The 24,754-nt window shown below is 34.9% G+C and overlaps 1 protein-coding gene across 5 annotated transcripts in view; it reads right to left on the bottom strand.

Annotated features, from left to right (window-relative positions):
• Positions 1-24,754, bottom strand: part of Cdc42bpa (CDC42 binding protein kinase alpha) — a 301,602-nt gene that overhangs the window by 167,884 nt on the left and 108,964 nt on the right. For all 5 annotated transcript variants that reach the window (XM_071600007.1, XM_071600005.1, XM_071600008.1 and 2 more), the window contains exon 6: positions 4,896-4,989. In XM_071600007.1, the coding sequence (XP_071456108.1) occupies positions 4,896-4,989 (94 nt within the window). The remainder of the gene's footprint in view (positions 1-4,895; positions 4,990-24,754) is intronic.

The following is a 24,754-nucleotide window of genomic DNA, read 5'->3' as shown; positions in this document are numbered from 1 at the left end:
AGAGACGCGCCGTCTGATAGAAGAAAAAGTTGGCTACGATCTACAGTCGGTGGGGTCGGGCTCCAAATTCCTCAATAGGACACCCATAGCACAAAAGTTAATAACTAGAATCAACAAATGGGACTTAATCAAACTAAAAAGTTTTTTCTCAGCAAAAGATACAATAAGAGAGGTAAATAGGGAGCCTACACCCTGGGAACAAATCTTTACTCCTCACACTTCAGATAGAGCCCTAATATCCAGAGTATACAAAGAACTCAAAAAATTAGACAATAAGAGAACAAACAACCCAATCAACAAATGGGCCAAGGACCTGAACAGACACTTCTCAGAGGAGGACATACAGTCAATCAACAAGTACATGAAAAAATGCTCAACATCTCTAGCTGTCAGAGAAATGCAAATCAAAACCACCCTAAGATACCATCTCACTCCAGTAAGATTGGCAGCCATTAAGAAGTCAAACAACAACAAGTGCTGGCGAGGATGTGGGGAAAAGGGTACACTTGTACATTGCTGGTGGGACTGCAGATTGGTGCAGCCAATTTGGAAAGCAGTATGGAGATTTCTTGGAAAGTTGGGAATGGAGCCACCATTTGACCCAGCTATTCCCCTTCTTGGTCTATTCCCTAAAGACCTAAAAAGGGCATGCTACAGGGACACTGCTACATCGATGTTCATAGCAGCACAGTTCACAATAGCAAGACTGTGGAACCAACCTAGATGCCCTTCAATAGACGAATGGATAAAAAAAATGTGGCATTTATACACAATGGAGTATTACTCTGCATTAAAAAATGACAAAATCATAGAATTTACAGGGAAATGGATGGCATTAGAGCAGATTATGCTAAGTGAAGCTAGCCAATCCCTATAAAACAAATGCCAAATGTCTTCTTTGATATAAGGAGAGTAACTAAGAACAGAGTAGGGACGAAGAGCAGGAGAAGAAGATTAACATTTAACAGGGATGAGAGGTGAGAGGGAAAGGGAGAGAGAAGGGAAATTGCATGGTAATGGAAGGAGACCCTCAGGGTTATATAGTGGAGGAGGTAGAGAGAGAGGAGGGGAGGGGAGGGGAGAGGTGGGGAGGGGGGAGGGTGGAGGACGGAAAGGCAGCGAAGCACAACAGACACTAGTATGGCAATTTGTAAATCAATGGATGTGTAACTGATGTGATTCTGCAATCTGGGTATGGGGTGAAGGTGGGAGTTCATAACCCACTTGAATCAAAGTGTGGAATATGATATGTCAAGAAATTTGTAATGTTTTGAACAACCCACAATAAAAAATTTAAAAAAAAAAAAAAAAAAGAATGAACACAGAAAACCAACTGTGGCCTAAAAAGAGCTATATGCTATTAAACTGCAAATCCAAACTGAAATTTATCATAACCAAAAAAAAATTCACAAGGTATCTAGGAATAAATATAACATGTTATTATTTACTATTATTAAGCAATAGATTAATAATAGTAAATTTTATAAAATTTTACTAACAGAAATACAAAGAACTCTAAAATAATTATAATGAATACATTTATGAAAGGGAACATTCCATGTTATAAATTCCTCAAATCAATCTCTAAATTCAGTGTAGGTCTTCAAGCTTGTATTTGTTAAAGAATATCTATACCTGGGTACGGGTATGAATATAAACCACTTTAACAATTACATGGAAAAACAAGGGGGCAAGAATAGTCAAGACAGTTTTAGAGGAAGAAAATGAATTACAATGGACATTTCTACATCAGAAACTGACTTCTGAAGGTAAAATGATTAAATGACTCAGATTTAAGAGCCAAAAAGCAACATCATGCTTAATACTGAAAGTCACAGACTTTGGTAAAGGCTCCTAGATTTGGGGCACCTGCCCAGGTTAAAATAAAAATAACAATGATCCACATATAATAATAATAATATTTTCAAACAGTAGGAATAAATGAGACAACCTAAAAGCTTCTGGAGATATACAGAAGGACTATAATAGAAGAACTGAGAACCAGAATGACAACAAATGCCAACAGTAACCCTCTAAGAAGACAATATAATTCATCTAACTTCTAATAGAAAAATTGCTTCAAATCTAGAATACTATGTCCAAATTATCAATCAGATAAGAGAGTAGATGTCAGGAACAATCCATGGGTTGTGTGTGAACTGTGTTGTGCATTGTAGCCTAGTGAGGGGATAAGTCTGGCATTGGGAACTTCCCATGACACCCCCACAGGAATTGATCACCTGATTCAGGTGAACTCCCCCACCTCAAGCTCTGCCAAAGATTCCACACAGCACCTGAGATGGGTGTGACCTACCAAAATGCCAATCAACCTGATGACCACAAGATATCACATAGCAAGACTCCACCCTTGAAATCTTATTCCTGCCTTTGATGTAACCCCTTAAATAGACCACTGGAGCCCTCTTTCCTTTGTCTAGTTCCAGTACCCATGTGGACTAGATCTATCAGGGGCTCTGTTTTTAGGAAATATATTTCTGACTACTTGTGTTTTGTTCTTCACTAATTATTTGAGACTTTTCCCATGTGGCTTACACCATCCTTGGCAGGAAGACAAACCCACCCAATGAGACACTGGCCGTCGCCCCTGTTAGGTAGAAATTAGGTCATTTGTCAGACATTGAAAATTATGAAATATTTCCTTCCATTGGAACCTTCCTCAGGCAGCTACCATCAGTGAAAAGGACATACAAGAGATCTAGAAACAGAGGATCCAATATCATAGAGCAACACAGTAAATTCCATGATAAGGGTGTACTCCTAGGAAGACAGTTCTGCAGTAGGCCTAAAGAAGGAACAGTCAAGTGGGCTGGGGTTGTGGCTCAGCGGTAGAGCGCTCACCTAGCACATATAAGTGCTGGATTCAAACCTCAGCACCACATAAAAATAAGTAAATAAAATAAAGGTATTGTGTCCAACTACAAAAAAAAAAAAAAAAAAAAAAGAAGAAGAACAAACAGTCAAGATTAGGACAGCAGAAGGCAAGGCTTCAGTATAGATATCTTCAAGAAATAAAAGGGAATTGCTTATTTGTATAATGTGTCTGAGAAGAAAAAGGAATTGCTAAATTAACATTTGGTGGAAAGCTTGTGATAAATAGGTATGAATTAAAATTTAAAAACTAAGCCATTAGGGCTTAGTGGTAGAGCGCTTGCCTGGCATTCTTGAGGCCCTGGATTGAATCCCCAGAACTGCAAAAAACAACTAAGGAATGTAAAGTGGCTACTTACTTCAGGGAGAATGAAAAAATGAAGAAATGCAATTAAAACAAACTTTATAGCACACTATGAATATTAGTATCATCATAAAAAAATCTCAAAGAGGATTTAATGGCAGATTATGTGGTAATTACACTGGGAAGAAGGAAAGGAAGTGAACTGGTTGAATAGAGGGGACTAAGAGACCTGAAGGTTCATCTTCCATGATAGGAAATAAGTAAATTGGGGAGAGGGGAGGTCTAGGGGTTGAACAAGAGGAGCTTAACCACTGAGCCACATTCCCAGTCCCCCTTTTTTTAATATTGTTTTTGGAACAAGGTCTCACTAAATTGCTTGGGGCCTTGCTAAGTTGTTATAGCTGGCTTTGTACTCATGATCCTCCTGCATCAGCCTCCTGAGTTGCTGGGATTACAGGAGTAGGCCACTACACCCAGTTAAATAGAATCTTAATAAATAAGAGAAAGCAGCACAAATATATTAAGAAATATGTAAATAAATGAAATGCCAGAAGAAAGGATCAAAAGTTTAAGTATCTTTCTCTAGGGAAACATTTGGAGGAGAGAAGAATTAGAATTATTTTTGTTATATATCTTCCTAAAATATGTAGGCATCATTTTCATGAAAATACAAAATGATCTTGCAGTACAAATGTACAGTCCAACCTTGTGCTCCGAGGGGGATACTTTAGGACCTCTCTCTGTACAACTGTTCTCTCTTTCTCTCAATCCAATATCAAGCCAGATTTCAGCTGCTACAGCTAACCCAACTTTGGTCTCTTCTCCTAATCTATGAAGAAATGTTATACTCTGCTCCAACTCTAGCTTTCTTCAGGACAGTTGGGAACTGTTCCAACCGTGGGCAATTAAGAGGTACACCAAAAGAGTTCATTCCTGTCAGGGATAATTGTCTGAATGCTGTTTGTTGTCTATTATCCAAAAATGTCTGTCTCAGATATTGTATCTAATTTTACAGCGGGATGGCTAATTCTATACTAATTATTCCTATCAACATGGCCAAAGAGGTATTATAATAAGCCTTAAAAAATATCTTCAGGATAAGTATTCAGAACTGAAATTACCAATCCAGAATAATGTGCTACTTTCATTGCCTTTAGAGTATATTATAGTAAGCTGTTCTCAAAAAAATAAAAAAAAAGTTTCTCAAAAAAAAGTTTCTACCAATTAAAGTTTATATTAATTAATTAATACATTAGCATGGGAACATACAACCAAGGAGATTTTCTGGGAAAAAAAATGAATTCATTTGTTGAGCACTGTCCCTCAGAATAAATACATAATTAGGAAAGAAAAAAATAAATTTACAAAGTGGGGATAAAGTAACATTTCCTTTTTCTACAGGAGTCTTCTTTTTCCTTACCTTCTGAAAATGTAGAAATATCTCAAGTAAAATAATACATAGTTACCAGCTAATGAACAAACAAGCACTCATAAAATATCAATCTCACAATTACGAATATGAGCAGGTAAAATGGCTTCTGACTTTACAGACAAGCCCTTTAATGAACAAGCATGTCCAAGTACCACTGTGTAGGGAGATGGAACACAGACAGACAAATGGATAGCTGGATAGACAGATAGGTTTCTAAAATAAATAAAGAAAATGTTTGTGGATAGAGTAATTTAGGATTTCTTTATTTACCGTTCCATCTTCCATCAGCTTCAGACAAGAACCAAAATCTGCTAACCGAATATGTCCATTCATATCCATCAATATATTGTCAGGTTTGATGTCTCTGAAAAAAAAAATGCAGACATTTAATTTTTAGTTGAGAAAATTAAAAATAATCAGTTGGTTAGTTAAGATAAAAATATCAACTTCTTTTTAAAGTAATACTCTAAGAAAGTCTATTCAATCACTTATGAGTTCAACTTTAGGATCTGATTCATAATTCATATTGAAACTTTTTTTTCTTTTTTTGGGGGGAGGGGGTTTACTGGGGATTAAACCAAGGGGCACTTTACCACGAAGCTACACCCATAGTACTTTTTATTTTTTGAGACAGGGTTTCACTAAGTTACTGAGGCCGGCCTCCTGAGTCACTAGGATTACAGGTATTGCACCACCATGCCCAGCTTAAAACTGTGTTAAATACATACAATTTCAGTGTTTTCCTGGATATAAAAAGTACTCTGGTAATCTTATTATGTTTTCTTTACATTTTACACAGATTCCAATGTGGCTATGGTAGGCCTATTACCGTTTTATAGAGAACGTCAAAATTACCTAATAGTCACAAAAAATACTATCATCTAGCCTGTGATATTTTACAGGGAAAAAATACTTCCTAGACCCTGAGCAAAACTACAGATAGACAAATTCTTAAGTACAGTAGGTCACAAAGGAATTGCTTCATAAAACTGATTTTGCAAAAGAACTGAATAAATATATAATAGATTACCTATATTATTTAAATATACTTAAATAATGTAGATGTTAATGGCTTATAAGACATCAAAATCTAGATAATAAATTATATTATACCAGTTTTCAATTTTTTTTTTGTTGCATTTAAATGCAAACTTTGGGAAAACAATCACATATAAAATGATTTTGTAAAGAAGAGTCTCAGGAATCCAGCAATAATGTTTCTTATCACATTCTAAAAATTGTAACTGAGTAAGAAAGAGATTAGTTCCTCCAAATGTTCCCTATTTTAAGAGAATAAGAAGAGAATCTTCTAAAAACAGCTTATCTGCTTTTAAAAAAAATTCTATTGCCATGGGGTTAATAGAAGAATAAAGTCATTTGAACCTGAATGATAACACTACAGGTTTTTATCCCTGAGATTTCCCACATATAATGTGGATATAACTGTAGTATGCTTTTGATCACTGAAGACATCACAGCTTGGCAAATTATGGCCCATGGCTCATCCAGCCTACTGCCTGTACTGGGCACAAAGAAACTTTCTGGGGTAATGAAAACATTCTTGATTGGGACAATTTTTTTAAATGGGGGAATAAGAACTATCATTAAAAATATGATATTAGAGTTTTGTGGAGGGGATTTTCATTCTTAACTTATTCAGATAGTTTTTATTTCTTCTAGGGTAGTTCACATTTTTCTAATAAAATGCAAATTTTATTCATTTTTAAAAATTGATTTGAATAGAGGTTAATAATATTATGAAAAAACAGCCCTAAAATTCATTTGGAAGAATGAATCTCATTTGAAAAAGTGAGAGACCCAATTCTAAACAAGGAAAGTGATTCAGGAAGTATCAAAAAACCTGATCTTAAATTATAATATACAGCTAAAGTAGCAAAACCAGCATGGTATTGGCATAAAAATAGATACAAAGACCAATGGAATAGAATACACAGAAACAAACTCAAATGTTTAAAGCCATCTAATACTGACAAAGGTACCAAAAATACATGTTGGAGAAAAGACAGCCCTTTAAAAAAAATGGTGCTAGGAAATCAAGATGTCCATATGTAGAAGAATGAATTTATAGCCCTATCTTTCTCCCTGCACAAAAGTCAAATCAATATTAATCAAAGAGTTAGAAATGAGACCAGAAACCTAGCAACTGCTAGAAAAAAACATAGGGGTAAACAATCCATCATATAAGTGCAGGCACTAATTCCTCAACAAGAACTCTAAAGCTCATGAAATAAAAACCAAGAATCAGTAAATAGAATACCATCAAATTAAAAAGCTTCTGCACAGTAAAGAAAATGATTAAGAGTCAAGAAAGAGCCTACAAAGTGAGAGAAAATCTTTGCCAGCTATTCCACTGACTGGGGATTTTTTCCCAGAATATATAAAGAACTTTTACTATCCAGAATATATAAAGAACTCAAAAAAAAAAAAAAAAAAAAAAAAAAAAAACCCTCAAGGCCCCCCCAACAAATGGCCCAATCGATAAATGGGCAAAAGAACTAAAAACACACTCTCAAAAAGAAGAAACACAAATGGCCAACAAAAATATGATAAAAATGTTCAGAACCTCTAGCAATTAGGGGAATGCAAATGAAAATTACACTAAGATTTCATACCACTTCAGTCAGAATGAAATTATCAAGAACACAAACAGTAATCAATGCTGACAAGGATTGAGAGAAAAAGGTACATTTTTACATTCTTGGAGGGTATGCAAATTAGTACAATTACTCTAGAAAGCAGTGTGGAAATCCTCAAAAAACTAGGAATGGAACCACCATTGTGATTCAGCTACCCTGCTCCTTGGTATTTATCCAAAAGATCTAAAATCATCACAATATACAAATACAACCATTTCAATGTTTATAGCAGCACAGTTCACAATAGCCAAATTATGGAATCAATCGAAGTGCCTAACAAGAGATGAACAGATTAAGAGAATGTGGCATATATACACAATTGAGTTTTACTCTACCATAAAGAAGAATTAAATAATGGCATTTGCTAGTAAATGGATGGACCTGGAGAAAATCATGCTAAGTGAAATAAGCCAGACTCAGAAATCAAAGGTCAAATGTTTTCTCTCATATGTGGAAGCAAGAGCAAAGCAAAAGAAAGGTGGCAGTTGGCCAAGAAGATTGTATATCATAATGATACAGGAAACATCAGTGGAGTACAAGAAGGAGAATAAGAGAGGGAGGGAGGAAGAAAGGAAAAAGAGAATATGGAATAAATTTAACAAAATCATGTTATATTCATATATAAAGGGTGCAAAAGGATTTTCACATTTATGTATATGTAGAAGAAAGGAAGTTTAGTAGAGGAGGGAGAATAGGAGAAGGGAGGAGGGGAGGAAAAGTGGGGCCTGAAATCAAATTTCTTCATGTATGATTTTGGCAAAATGAACCCAAATACTATAATTTTAATGCTCTTTAAAAAAAAAGGAATAATACAGTTAGATTCCCATCATGATAGCTTCTGTTATTTCCCTTATATTTACTATAGTTTTCCTTCTAAGCTGCCGTCCCCTTACAACAGAGGAAAGACTTCTTTTCCCTTTTTGTTGGGTTTTTCCACTATCTTGTCAAACTGCGTTGAGGTTAGAAAATATACTTGGTACTGGCTGTACTCCTATCAGTGCATTCTTCTTTATAGAAGAATTACAGCTCATTCCTAGAGAGAAAAATTAAAGCATGATATTTGGGAAGCAGACCCGGGATCTCAGGCTGTAGAGTGACAACTGATAAATAATCACAGGCTTCACCTTCTCTCATAATGGAACTCATGCTTTTATATAAAGCTAATTATATCAGAGCATTACATCAGATTATTTTGGTTTGTCTTTATTCTCTTTATTCTAGAAATTGTTTCTCCCAATGAAGAAGAAAATAAAAAATAGAGGAAAATGAAAACAATAGTTATCTAAAAATAGAAGAGTAATTTGTTTAAAAAGTTGTAATGGAAAGAAATGCTTACATAGAAAATTTTAATATGTAAAAAGAGATTAATAATGAACATGAAGGGCAATTAATAAAAGAAATACAACTGTATACAATAGTATACAAAAACATTAAACCTCACAAATACACATGCGACAAGCATTAAACAATTACACACGTGGGGCACAGAATTAATGGCAAATGTAACTAATTGGCATTACATACCAATGTAGTATATAAAAGTAGAAAACAGAAATCCCCATGTTTCTTATTTTCTTACTCCTTTATCTGCACCTAAGATCTTCTTAGGTGAAGACATATTTATCTCCATTTTTTCCAGAAGCCATAACAAAATGACTACACTATTAAAAAGGAAAAACCCCAGAAGTAAATGTGAGAAAAGATAACAGAAGATAAAAGGTGAACTTGCTATTGTTATCAGAACAATACTGACATCAGATCAATATTGGCATCAGATTCACCATTTTAGGTCAGGAACCATTTTATCTAGAGTTTCCAAAGTTTTGATTTGAGGCAACGCTACTTAACTTCCCATAAGAACATGTGCCTGCTAAAAGAAACGATCAACCCCACCCCAGCTTAAACTCCTAAGCAGCTTACAATCAATCCCACCACAGTTTAAACTTATGAGATTCCTCTTGCGGGCTATAAAGCTGCTCTGTGAGAGCCAACAGGCTACTGCTCTCCTGGGAGGCACGGCCTTGTTGGTATGCCTCCTGCTACCTACAATAAATCTCTTGCATGGGATTCTGGTGTGTGGCGTGGTCTTTGGACTGTTATGTGGACTCTGCAAGTGTACTTTCACTTGCGATCTTGGAAGATGGAAAATGTATGTATGATAAATAATACACAGCAAAGAAAGATAAATGATAATTGTCCTCAAGTTGGAAAAAGAAAATAAATTAACTTGATGTACCATTTGATCTGTCTAATAGTAGAAATGTGATTGTTAAGAAAGGCCTTACATTTGCCAGTAAATGGATAGAACTGGAGACTATCATACTAAGTGAAATAAGCCAATCACAAAAAATCAAAGGCCTAATGTTCTCTCTGATGTGTGGATGCTAGCACACAATAAGGGGAGAGAAGACTAAACATTCATTGGATTAGACAAAGGGGAATGAAGGGATAGGAAGGGAGGTGGAAATAGGAAAGATAGTAGAAATGAGTTGGACATTACTTTCCTATGTTCATATATGAATACATAACCAATACACATCATGTACAATCAGAAGAATGGGATGTTATACTCCATATATGTATAATATGTCAAAAACACATTCTATTGTCTAAATAATAAGAACAAATTAAAAAAAAAAAAAGAAGAGGAGAAAGAAAATCCCAAAAACCCAATTTAAAAATAGCAATAAAGCCAGGTGTGATGGTGCATGCCTATAATCCAGTGGCTCTGGAGCTGAAGCAGGGGGATTGCAAGTTGAAAGCCAGCCTCAGCAACTTAGTGAGGCACTTAGCAACTCAGCAAGACCCTATCTCTAAACAAAATATTTCTTTAAAAAGGGCTGGGGGACATGGCTCAGTGATTAAGCACCCCTGTGTGTGAGAGACCAACCTTGAACTTGACTGAGTCACACTCCCCGGCTGGGTGCTGAGGTGCTCAGTCACAGAAATGTGGCAGAGCTTTCCCCACCCTTCTTGGGTTCGAGGGTCAGTGTCTAGAGCATGGGTGTGTCTTGCTATAGCACCATGAGTGAAACTATGCTCACCTGTTCCTTTGTAATATAACCCCTTGCCCTGTTTAGGATAGAATCTTCCATGGAAGTGCCTTGTGTGTGTTCCCTTCTCTAACTGTGCCCTTGGGTGTGGCCTACCCAGGTGTCAGTCAACCTGCTGACAGTGGACATCATGAAGATAGACTCAGCCCCCTGAAACCTGACCCCTTGCCTCATTTGAATAGCTTCTCCTCAATAAAAGGGGTCAATGCGTGCTCTCGCTCTCTCTCTTCCTGCGGACCCTTAAGGTCAGTGAAGCCATCACAGTGACCCCAAAGGAAAAGGTATTGTGTCTCTTGTGTGGTTATTTCATGCAGCCCAGTTAGCCCGGTTTAACTGGAGTGACCCCTGAGCCTTTTAGTCTCAAGAACAGAAACCCAGCACCTGTGTGTTCAATCTTCAGTATTGGGGTCGGGGGGAAGCAATAGATTCAAATAGACATTTCTCAAAATAAGACCTAAATGGCAGACAGGTACATAAAAAGTGTTTGACATCACTGATCATCAGGGAAACACAAATCAAGATCACAATGAGATATTGTCTCTCCCTAGTAAAAAAGCCAGTATCAAAAAGTCTAAAGATAACAAGTGCTGGTAAGAATGTGTAGAAAAGGGAATCTATTATATGCTCTTAGTGGGAATGTAAATTATCTCAGCCATTATGGGAAACAGTATGGTTTCTCAACAAACTAAAACTACCACTACCTCCGATTCATCAATCCCTCTACTAGTTCTATATCCAAAAGAAATGAAATCAGTAATGTCAAAGAGACATTGGCACTCACATGTTCATTACAGAATTATTCACAATAGTCAGGAACTGGAAACAATCTGAGTATTCATCAATTGATGAATAAAGAAAACATGGCACATAAGCACAGTGACATACTATTCAGCCATTAAAAAAGAAAAGAAATCCTGTCATTTACCACAATGTGTCTAGAACGGAAAATCATGACATTAAATGAAATAAACCAGGCACAGAAAGACAAGTCCATATGATCTCACTTATATGTAAAATCTAAAACAAAGTTGATCTCAGAGAAGTTGAGAATAAGAATTGTGGTTATAAGATGAGGGGGGAAGGATGGAGAAAGGTTCAATAGGTTCTAAAGTATACTTAGAAGCAAGAAGGTCTCATGTGGAGACCATAGGTAATAATTATGTACCATATATTACAAATAGCTAGAAGAAAGAATTTTGGAAGTTTTTACCATAAGAGAATGATAAATGTTTGAGGAAATAAATATGTTTAACCTGGAAAAAAAAAAAGAAGAAAACTGGATGAGGAGGAGGAGGAGAGAGAACTCAAAGCAGCAGCATGATTGTTAGGTACTTGGTATATATAGAAGGAAAACACCATGCATATTGGACAAACAACTTAAAAAACAGAGGCCCTTACTAAGTATAGGAAAATAGTACACCAGAAAAGAAACACACTTCTTGGCTCAGTAATAAATCATATATACAAAGTCTCTATCATATATTAACTACAGAATAAAGTAAAAACAGAATCAGTGAGAGAATGAAGGAGAAAATATAGAAGGGACACAAATAGGTACATCCTTAAATAACATAAGAGGTAGTCAATAAACATCCTATCAAACTGTCCAGAGTTTTAAAATCTTGAAATATCTGGAAATAGATATTGATATTAGAGATATGGGGTTAAATACCAGAAAAACAGCTTAAAGGAATTCAATATGTGTGCCACTAATGAGCAGGCATAAGAAGTGTGAAATGGGACTACTTTTCAATGTTATCTTTTATTTCAATTAACATACAGTATTTCTACATATCTGTGAGGTACAATATGATGTATTTTGATTCCTGTACACATTAAATAACATTAATTCAGAGTACATAGCAAATTCATCACCCTAAACTTTTATTTCTTTATTTTATTTACATTCAAATTACTCTCATCTAACTATTTTGAGATATACAATGTATTAGTATTAATCACATTCCCCCTGTTGTGCCTTAGAACCAGCACATATTCCTCCTAGGAATATGTAATACTATATCCCTTGAGCAATCTTTTCCTCCTCTCTCCCAACTATTCTACTCTCAATTTTGGGGATCAACTTTTTTTTTATAAACCTTTTTTATTCTAATTGGGTTTCATTTTTACTATATACAGTATTAATTGAAATTAATTTAAAATCAAAGTACATATATAATCTCTGAATCATTTAATCAAATAATACATAAATTATTTAACTAAGCCACTGAAGCATCTGAAGTCATCAATATTTTTAGTTAAAACAATTAATGAGAACCCAGATCATAAATAAAAAACATAATGCTACAATAATACTAATCTATCTCTGCTTGTCCAACATAAATAAAATTATAAATTTAATATGTTGCCTACTGACTCAATGCACATCCTCACTCATTTTATTCCATTGCTGAAAGTCTCTCTGCTCTTAAAATGGTCAGTCTTTAGGCAGATGGAAACTTAGAAATCCTCCAGATTAAGGAGGCCTGAAAAAGATGAGCTACTTTCCCCTAGTTATGTTATGTCTGAAAAAAAAAATTAGGTCTTATTTTTACTGAGGGAAGGATTAAAATGCTGAAAAGAGACAGAATTTAAAGAATTCATAAGGTGGAGGAAAAAATGACTTTTCCATCTAATTTAGGCACTGAATATGACCTAAACTACCAAGCATTTCGAAGACCTAACATACAAATTCATGAACTTTAACACTGCAAGGCAAAGAAAAATGTCCTTCCTCCTTTCTTAACAAAAGACTGCATCTTGACCTTTTGTGGTTTCCTTTTTCCTTAAAGATTCTCTATCATTTTCATTTAAATCTAATTTTACAGTGGACAAAAGAAAAACGTTAGAGAGAAGTAACATAAGATATGACTGAAAATGGATTTAACCCATACAAGAACAGCCCTAGATTTTTTTTTCCACTCTAAGTTTTTTTTAAGTATGGGCAAAGTGAACAGAGACCACAGACTGACATTCCCACAAACGCTTGTGGGTCTGGATAAGTCTGCTGAACAACACCCATCATCTGAGTAAAGAATACTCTTAATTATTTCACAAGAATGTTCTCACTAACATAACAAGCATACATAAATACTTCATTCAAATTTGTGGGGGGGTAGGGTAAAGGAACTGAAAGAACTCTCCTGTACACTGAGTACAAAGTAGGTGACACTAACTTAACTGACAGTACCTTCAATCCCCAAAACTTCTCTTTCAATCATCTAGAAGAGACAGAATCAAAGAGAAATAGGTAGATAAACATTTATTTATTCTCTCTACAAATAATTTGATCACTGAATCAAGGTTTTGGCATCTTAAAATGCTACCTAGAGAAAAAAAGACAGAGGTCTCCTAAAAACTGTTTTATGCTCAGTATTTGATAAAACCTCTCTAAATAATTAAAAATCATAGATACTAATTGGGTTTCATTTTTACTATATATAAGTACAATCTTTTCAGTTTGAAACCTACAATGACTTCCATGACATCTGTCACTGTTGATTATTCTCCCAACTATACCACTTTCTCCTATTTCTTCTCTTAACTCAGATGAATTTTTTCCAGTTTCCTCTTGTTTGGATGCGAGATGTCCCCCAAAAGCTCACCTCTGCAAAATGCAAGAAGGTTCAGAAGAGAAATGATTGTGTTAAGAGTCTTAACCCAGTCAGTGAATTAATCCCTGATAGGGATTAACTGAGTGGTAATTGAAGTGGTAGGGTGTAGCTGGAGAAAGTGGGAACTGGGGACATGGTTTGGGGGTATATATTTGTAAATGGCAAGTGGAGACCGACCGACCCCTCCCTCCCTCCCTCTCCCTCTCTCTCTCTCTCTCTCTCCCTCTCCCCCCTTTCTAATCATCATGTGAGCTGCTTCCCTCTGCCATACCCTTCCACCATGATGTTCTGCCTCACACTGAACCCTGAGGAATGGAGCCTATTATCTATTGGTTAAGACCTTTGAAACTGTGAGCCCCTAAATAAACTTCCCTCTGGACAGTTGTGCCAGTAGGGTCATTTAGTCACAGCAGGAAAAAAGCTGACTAAACCATCTCTCCTGGCTCCATTTTCCAAAAGCATGATTTCCATTCCCCTAATGGTATCCTTCCCTAAGACGTACTAAAATGAAACACTCTACTTTTTTTTTTTTGGTGGGGGGTGGCTCACTCAGTGATACTCTCCTTGGAGGTGCCTGTCTTTTCCCAGACTTAAAGTTAGTTGGTCCTGGATATCTGATGGATTTTTTTTTTTTTTAAATCATAATTTCTTTGTATCTTTTCTCTTAGTGGTGCTCTAGGTATTATAAGCTATAACCTTATTTTCTTTTTCCTTCTCATTTTGAGACAGGGTTTTGCTATGTTGCCTAAGCTAGTCTCAAATGTACAATCCTCCTGCCTCAATCTTCCAAGTAATTAGGAATACAGGTATATACCATCACACCTGGCCACAACCTTATTATTCATAGTCCACTTAAAAATACTTTTAACTACCTTACAAAAAAGAAATGTTAAAACTCTGTGGTTCTACATCTATCCCTTCACAATTATTAAACAGATATTACCTAGACATTCATTATAAACCCCAAAAGGCAATATTATAACTTGCTCTGAGTAGTCAGATGTTTTACGAATTAATAAGGCAAAAATTTACAGTGTTGTATTTATCTAAATATTTACAATTCTGAGTGTCTTAGATTCCTTTCTGCATACTCAAGTTTCAATTTACTATCATTTCCCTGAAGCCTGAAGAACTTCATTTAGCATTGTTTGCAGGTCTATTGCAATAAATTCTTTTTTCTTTTTCCTAAGAACGTATTTCACTTTTATTCTTTTTAAAATATTTTTTGTAGTTGTAGATGGACAGAATGCCTTTATTTTTATTTGTTTACTTTTATGTGGTGCTGAGGATCAAACCCAGTGCCTCACATACGCTAGGCAAGTGCTCTGCCACTGAGCTACAGCCCAAGTCCTCACTTTTCTTCTTGAAGGATAGTTTTACTTGATAAAGAATTCTTAGTTTACAATCTCCTAGCTCCAATACTTTCTGATGAGAATTAATCTCTTAATGAAATTGTGGTTTCCCTATAGGTAATGTGTCTCCTTGATGATTCCAAAACTTGCTTGTTTGGGCTTTCAATAGCTTCACTATAGACACTGACATGGCCTTTTTTGCATGTTCATCTTCTCATATTCATTAAATATCTCAAATACATTAGTTTGTATCTTTAATGTGATTTGAACAATTTGGGGCCATTATTTCTTCAGATTTTTTTTTTCCTGTCCATTGTTGTTCTTTTCATTCTGGATCTCAAAAGTACAAGCACACAAATCTTTTGGTATTCCCAATAGGTCCCTGAAGTGTTATCACTTTAATCTTTTTCTCCCTGTTCTTCAACTTTTAATAATTCATATTCATCTATCTCCAAGTCTATACTTTGTTATCTCCATAGTTTTTACAGAGAAATTTTTCTTTTCAGATATTGTATTTTCAATTTCCATTTGATTTAGAAATTGTTTGTGTTTCTCAGTTAAGGTTTCCTATCTTTTCATTTACCATGAGTAGATACTTCAATAATAGTTACAACAGCCACCTGAAGATCCTTTTTTGCTAGTTTCTACCTCTGGGTCATTTCAGAAATAATTGGTATTATTTTCTCTTGGAAATATATCACATTTTCATGTTTATTCAGGATATTTATGGACTATATCCTGAAATACTGGGTAATTATGAACTATATCTTGAACACAATGAATTTTAATGGTTGAAATCTGGATTCTTCTATTTTTCTCCAATTAGTGGTTTGTCTGTCTGTTGCCCCCTACCCTTTTGCTTTATCAACTGATTTATCACATTGAAAGTGCAAACTTGTTATTCTAGAAGTTCTGGTCTCAGTTAATATCTTTTCTCTTTTAGATGAGCAGCTTCAAATCAGAAATGTGGGCCCATAGATTTTAGATCCCCTCTATAGTAAACACAATTTCCCAAAATTCAGCTTTCATACTTCAGGAGCAATAAAGACTGAAGTTTTTCTAACTGTGTCCAAGCCACATTGTTTATCATGTTGTCTTCACCCAAACCTAGACCTAGAGCTGCAAAAAAGTAACCTCCTTTCACATGCCTCTTCTTTTAGTGTACATTCCTATCAGTTCCACCTGCTTCTGCTTAGCCTCTATTGCTTTTAGGATGCTAGTTTGGTTTTGTTTTGTATTTATTTATTTGTTTGTTTGTTTGTTGTAGTTAAACAGAATACCTTTGTTTTATTTATTTATTTTTATGTGGTGCTAAGGATCAAATCCAGGGCCTCCCACCTGCCAGGCAAGAGCTCTACCACTGAGCCACAACCCCAACCCCACTAATTTTGTTTTATACCCAGATTTTTAGTTGTTTTCTGTGAGTGTCGAGAAAGATCTCACTCGTTCACAACCCCTCCTTGGACATTTGAACTACTACTGTGTTTTCTAACAGATGCAGCCAATCTATATCTAATAAAGCACCTTTGGCTTTTAAATTTCATGGATGTAACAATAAAATCTCTCATTCTACAATCTCATCTAGACTCTTGCTACTCCCCTGTCAAGAGGAATTGTTCTGGTTAAACCTGGACAGCCTTATTTATGACTGCGCCTTCAACTGTGAAATTGAGACTTGATGACTTTCAAGGCTAGGACATAAAGATATCATGCAATTCTTTGTTCTCTTGGGGCACCTGTACTTGGAACCTAGTCATAATGTTGATAAGAAACTTAAGTAGCCCATGGAGAAGCCCCAGGCCCACAGCGCTGGCTGACGCCTAACCCAACTGATGGGCAGCTAGGTATGTAAGTGAGACATCCTGGTGGATCTTCCAACCCCAAGTGGGCCACTAAAACTCATGCTACACAATGAAGAGACAATTAGTACCAAACTGCAGATTCGTGAGCAAAAAACGTGACTGCTGTTTTATATTAGCCTCTGTGTTTCTGGGTGTAGGGTGGACAGAGATGGTTGCCTTCTCTTTCAATAAAGGGCTTTGCTCCAGATATCAGTCAGATCCTTCAGAGGAACATTTGCCTTTCTTGGAGCAGGCCATATGCACTGAATGACTTTATTAGAAATACATTGGCTACATCATCAGGCCATTTTGACCAAATTACCAAAAACTCAGATGCAATAGCCTCTTCAGAACTCCAGTTGGGGCTGACTGAGGTTTTGGTCCATAGTGTAATCCTGCTTTCTTCAACTCCCTTCCACAAGTATTAATCCCTATTAAATATCCTGCATAATACATACTGACTCAGTGCCTACTTCTGAAGAACACAGCACACTATGTAGCAATTGATAAGTGGAATAACAGCACAACAAATTCCATTTTCTGATATTAGATGGAAAATAACATCTGGCATTCAGATCCACTCTGAGTTAGTGAAATCTTGCAACAGCCAGCCAATCAGATACCAAATACTTTTAATAAAGGAAGTGAAAGGACAGGCAAAATATTAAATGACAACCCATGAAAACTGAGAAAGTGACAGAAATGTTTAGATAAGATGAACTCTAAATTATCACTGTGAAAGCATTATTCAAATTTCTAAGTAACACTGAACTTTAAAAAAAGCATTATTTTAAAATAATAAATCAAAATTAATATTTATAATGATACATATTTCATTTATAACAATTAAGAATTTTTTAAAAGCATTCCAAAACAATGACTATATAAAAAAGGAAGTCAGATGCATCATTATTACAAATATTATCCCTATAATAGTAAAATGTGAGTTTAAAATTAATTCATCTACAAAGCAATAGTTTTTAATTCTGGCTGGACATCAAAACTGACTAGAAAGCTTATTTAATCATATTAGTTGGGACTCAATTCATACACTGAAAATCAGATTACTGCATAGCAACTGATCAATAAGAACTACTAATTTAAGGCATGCATTTCTCTTTCCCATCAGCAGCATGTCTCTCCCAATCAGTTCCTTCTTATTGTTTATATGGGGTAGAAGAAAGGATTCATATAAGAATGCTTTTATTTTCTGTTCTTCCTACTCCCCTTCACATATACATACAGAAAAAATTACCATACTGCATTGTGATACACCACCACTTTACCTACAGGTATTAAAAAAAAAAAAAAGCCTCATGCTACATTGTAATACTACAACCAAACTGCATCTTAAATAAAAAAATCAATAAATAAGACGGCATCAAATTAAAAAGCTTCTTCACAGCAAAGGAAAGAATCAAGAACGTGAAGAGGGAGCCAACAAAATGGGAGAAAATCTCTGCCACCTGCTCCTCAGATAGGGCATTAATATCTAGGATACACAAAAAACTTTTTGTTTAAAAAAAAACCCTACTCAATAAATGGGAAAAGGAATTAAACAGACATTTCTCAAAATAAGAAATCTGAACAGTCAATAAATATATGAAAAAAAATGTTCAACAATTAAGAGAAATGCAAATTAAAACTATACTGACATTTCATTTCATTCCAGTCAGAATGGCAATTATCTAGAATATGAGTAATAATAAATGTTGGCAAGGATGTGGGGGAAGGGTACACTTATATATTGTTGGTGGGACTGCAAACTGGTGCCAACACTCTGGTAAGCAGTATGGAGATTCCTCAAAAACTAGGAACAGAACCACCACATGACCCTGCTATTCCACTCCTCAGTATATATCCAAAGGATTTAAAATCAATACACTATAGGGATGCAGCCACTGCAATGTTTATAGCAGCACAATTCACAATAGGCAAGACATGGAGCCAATCTAGGTGCCCTTCAACAGATGAATGGATAAAGAAAATGTGGTACATATACACAACTGGAGTATTACTCAGCCATAAAGAACAACTATTTTACGGTATTTGCCAGTAAATGGATGAAACTGGAGACTGTCATGCTAAGTGAAACAAGCCAGTTCCCAAAAGTAAATGTTTTCTCTGATAAGCAGAAGCTAATCCAAAATCAAGGGGGGGGAGGGGGCTTACAAAAAAGAATTTAAGAAAGATCAGTGGAGTAGACAAACGGGAATGTAGGGAAGGGAGAAAGGATGAGATAGGAAGATAGTGGAATGAATCCGACTTAACATTCCTATGTACATATATGAATATACCATAGTGAATCTCACCATCCTGTACATCCACAACACATTATTTAAAATAAAAATAAAACACAAGTAAATAGCAGAAAGATCAGTAGAACACAGGGAAAGAAACAAGGGATGGGAGGATGGGGTAGGAAAGAGAAGTACTGGGGATTGGCATAAAATAAATTATATTTTATGCTTTTATAATTATGCCAAAAGAAATTCTATTATCATATATGACTAAGTGTCCAAAGTATTTAGGGTTGAATATTGAATAACTATGAATGCTTTCTATTTTCACTGTTCAAGGGCTGGGGACATAGCTCAGTTGGTAGAGGGGTTGTCTCACATGCATAAGGCCCTGGGTTCAAGTCCCAGAACAACAACAACAACAAAAAAAAAACAAACATTTTTTTACTGTTCAAAAGCCCTTAACTTAATGATGTAATAATATATAATCATAATAATAGTATGTCCAGGCTTTTAAATAGCTAAATAAATAAATAAATACTCTTAATTTTTCAAAAGAAATGGTATATCGGTAATAAAGAAAAGTTACACTAGTAAAATTTTGTCATAGATACCCTTTTCATTAGTTGGAAACTAGAATTCTTAATGGGAACACTAATTTGGGGCTCATCTACAATTTAGAAAAGTTATTGATAAAATTCTCTCAAACTTCTCAACTTCTCTTTTTCCATTGCATATTGTCTTTTTTTTTTTTTTTTAAGAATTCTATGTGAAAGCAGGCATGGTGGCACATGCCTATAATCCCAGTTACTGAGGCTGAGTCAGAAGGATAGCAAATTTGAGGCCAGCATGGACAAAAGGCTAGCCTGGGCACCTCAGCCAGACTCTGTCTCAAAATAAAAACTAAAAAGGATTGGGGATATAGCTTAGTGGTACAGTGTGCCCAGGGGTTCAATACTCAGTATGAGGGAAAAAAAATTCTGTGTGAATAATAAAAAATTAATGATCATAAAATTGCAGGTACTGTAAAATAATGGTGGCTGTCCAAATCCTAATCCTTCAAAACCCATCCAGACAACAATCAACAGTGAAAGCAACGCAGGGACAACACTGACAGCATAACTCAAAGAAAGATTACCATGAAATTCAAAGTTATGTGTATTTATGGAAATAACTATTTGAATATATCAAATTCAACTTTAGAGGAAATTGGCTGAAAGAGAAAGAAACTGTGAGAAAAAGAAGAGCAGGGAGCCAAGGTATGATAAAACACAGATTAAACCACTAACCACCATCACTGAAAAGGTCCTATGATGAGTGAGTTGGCTAATACAGAACAATTCAGGAAAGATAAATGAAGAGGACACTGGTCTCTGGACTACCTTTACAACTTTCTGTAAATCTGAAATTATTTCAGAATAAAATGTTCACTTAAATAAAAAAATATATTATGAAGCAAATTTATGTAAATATTATATTATGATCCTCTATCTTGTTTTATATTAACATGTCTCCATGCTTACTATATGACAAATATTTGTATTTGGATAGACAACATATTACTAGAAAAATCAACTTTGTAAAACTGTATTAAGAGTCAATAGTATTTGATTTGTGAACGATTTCTTGGGAACTGTAATGTTTGTAATAAACACCAAAAGACCAAGAATTTTCAGGGGTCCTATGATCTTGTCCCTCTTCTTCAATTGCTCTCCCTACCCCTCTTCCCATGATCTAAACCTCCATCCCCTGGATAAATCCAAACTGGCCAAATTATCAGCTATTAAACAGCAAAAAAAACACTACTTTCCATTCTGAGAACCACACCTTTAACTATAACCTCCAACTGTCCTTTCTTGCTTAAGTCTATAAAAACTGTCTTTGTTTCCTAAGACAGTGTTTTAGTCAGCTCTAACTCAATGGGACTCTACTAATATGCCATAATCTTCTGACTTTCATTTTGCAGATTATATTTACTTCCATACTGGGATATGGTATAACACTGGTCTTGGTGGTAAGATTCAACCACCTTATGTAAACAGTTTTACAATAATACTGATGTGGACAATCCAATGTACGGGGAGATTCAATTAAAGCCTTCTGAAGATCCAATAAAATAATAAAATGAAGGATGTTTCCCCCAAGTTTCTTTTCTTCTATTTGTTTATTCTGGTTTAGATTTTTTTCACTGTATTTTTTTATTTGTTCTTTTTAGATATACATGACAGTAGAGTGCATTTTTACATATTATACATACATGGAGTATAACTTCCCATTCTTGTGGTTTTACATGATATGGAGTTACCCTGGTCATATATTCATACATGAACATAGGAAAGTTATACCTGATTCATTCTCTTCCTATTCCCATCCCCCCCCATCCTTTATTCCCTTTTATCTAATCCAAAGAATGTCTACTCTTCCCTCCCCTCCCCTTATTTGTGCTAACATCCAAATATTAGAGAGAACATTAGTAGGCCTTTGGTTTTTTGGGACTGGCTTATTTCACTTAACTTGATAGTCTCCAGTTCCATCCATTTATCAACAAATGCCATAATTTCATTCTTCTTTATGGCTGAGTAATATTCTCTGGTTTAGATTTTGATCTTTTTTTTTATGTTGGGATCAAAGGCTGGTACATGTTAAGCATGTTCTATCAGCTACACCACAGCCCTTGGATTTTAATCTTAAAGGTTTACCACAGATTAGAGATCCCTGACTATTCCATTCACATTTAAGAGCACTGTGCTAGAAAGGTTATGGAATAATCTGTATAGTAAGCTGGTTTTGCTCCTTCACTGGGAAAATATCTGAACTTCACAGTTGCAGATCTTTCAACTGGTCTGCTTAAAATTCCTCAGAAAAAAAAATCTCCCAATCTCTTGCCTAGAGGGCATAAGCCTGGCCATTGCTATCTTTAGACTCAAATGTGGATTGTAATGAAAATAAATAAATAAAATTTAAAAAAAAAAAAAAGAATCAAATGTGGATGGGGGCATAGCGGGTGGTATCAATATTCAAAATGTAAGATTAATTCGTCCAGTAAGTCCCCTATGTTTCCATGGTAAATTTGCCCATACCTGGGTCCTCAAAGGATTTAGAGAACCTTTATTTCACCCTCTCCAGAGAGGAAAGCATTTGATTCTTTTTTTTTTTTTAATTTTCTTTCAACAAGGAAAAGCAAGGAGCAGTTGCCCAGCTTCCACCAGGAAGATGATATGGGTGTCTAAAGGTCAAACTCTCAACCAAGATTCTTATCAAGATTTAGATTCCCTCCCTCCCAAAGTACTTAGTAATAAAAATCCTGTTTTTTGAGGAATCTGCAATACAGAATCTAGTTGTTTCTAAACAAATTAGGTTTGTTTTGAAAATACCATTATGAAATCACTAATTTAAGATTTTCCCCATTAAATATGAAATTTTCCCATCTTTGACCAGTGGTAACCTGCCCAAATTTGACTCCTGAATCCTTTTGACATGACACTAAAAAGTTTTTGCTATTTGGAATGATGAGATGTACCAGGCTCATATTGAACATTTCCTACCTCAATCTGGAATTAGTCATTCCCAAGAAACTTGCCCCCATCCATAGGAGTAGTAATATTCAAGGACCACAATCTGTTCATACAGACGATCACTGTTATTGCATTGGTCATCGTTTCTTGTCTTTTACATTGCTCTGTGTGTGTGTGTGTTGTAGGGTATGTGAAGATAAAATGCTTCAGAAGTTCATACTGATACTTCCAACTGAATTCAGAACTATAGGTTTTTAGTAATACTCTTCTGTATTATATCAGCATGTCTTTTCATCTATACCAAAAATCCTGATTCTTAAGGACACTGGGAATGACATAATTAGAATACTCTATAAAGTATGCTTAAAGTTGTGTATTTATTTTACATTATATACACAACAATCTCAAAATAACAGTAATTATACTCACCACTAATTTGTTTACTCAAAACAATTTGAAAAAAATTAAATAAATTGTTCCCAGTTGTCACTAGCTACTTTTATAGTTATCCTATATATTTGTTGTAAGAGCATATAGCCATTCTTCTTTACCTTTTTTTTCTGCTTTTCTTCCACAAAGAACCATTTAATGAGAAACACCAGCCTTCATGCTATTTTGCCTCAGGCCACTTTGATTGTCTGATTTTTCTAGTAGACAGATTCGGCAGGAAGAATTCAAGGAAACAACATATCCCAAGTTCCTGGAACTTGAAACCATTTGTACATGCCCTTTATACCTGAAAGTCAGTTTTATTCACATTTCTTTTCTGGAATACCATAAATATTCAGTGTATTTCTGTCATAAATCTTTTTATTTTTATCAGTTGAACTGATAAAATATTTTTCTTTTATATAAGTCACTTCTTCATTTTATCCCCCAACAGGATTTATACCTTCTTTCATTTAAAGGTTAAGAGTTATACTAGAATTTTTTTATGATCTTTTTCCATTGTGTTATATACTTCTTAAACACACTAAACATTCATTCATTGAATATAACAACTAAAAAAATTGTTTTAAACAGTTGCATATTTTAAGGCATTTAAGGAGGAAAAAATAAAATTTATAATAAAAAATTTACCATTTATTATTCTTTTCTATTCTTTCATGAAAATTCAGATTTCCTTCTGCTATCATGTCTCCATATTTTGAAGTATGTTCTTGAGAAATTCTTGGGAAGGCCTGGCACAATGAATTCTTTTGAATTTCCAATATCTGGAAATATATTTTTTCTATGTTACAAAAGGAAATTGTCTCTAGGTTCAGAATTTGAGGTTGATAATTTTCTTCTTTTCAATAGTTTGAAGATGCTATTCCACTGTCCCTATGATTTTGATGAGAATTCTGAAACTTTTCAATTGTTTTCCCCCACACAAATGGTGTTCTTCTCTAGATGTTTTCAAGACTTCTTTATCCTTCTATTTTCACGCTTTGATTATGATGCACTATTTATGGTTTCCTCTTTATTTTGATGTATTAGATATGGTTTCCTATTGATTATAATACATTAGTTGTTGTTTCCTATTGATTATGATGTATTAAGTGTGGTTTCCTATTGATTATGATGTACTAAGGGTGGTTTCCTATGATTATGACATATTAGATGTGGTTTATTGTTGATTATGATGGGCTAGGTATGGTTTCACATTGATTATGATGAACTAGGTGTGGTTTCCTAGCATCTATGCTATTTGGGATTGCTGTGATTTTTTTACATTAAAAATTCAATTTATTTCTCCAAACATGAAAACTTGGGGACTTATTTTTTCCGCATAGGATAATTTCCACTGATTCATATTCAAATTTACTGATTTACTCTTATGTTCTTCCTGTGCTTGAAGCCTTTCAGTGAATTTTT

Source organism: Marmota flaviventris, chromosome 12 (assembly GCF_047511675.1).
Source record: "Marmota flaviventris isolate mMarFla1 chromosome 12, mMarFla1.hap1, whole genome shotgun sequence".
Taxonomy (NCBI): Eukaryota; Metazoa; Chordata; class Mammalia; order Rodentia; family Sciuridae; genus Marmota; species Marmota flaviventris.
The sequence above is the reverse complement of the archived record's forward strand: the minus strand, read 5'-3'. Positions and strand labels throughout refer to the sequence as shown.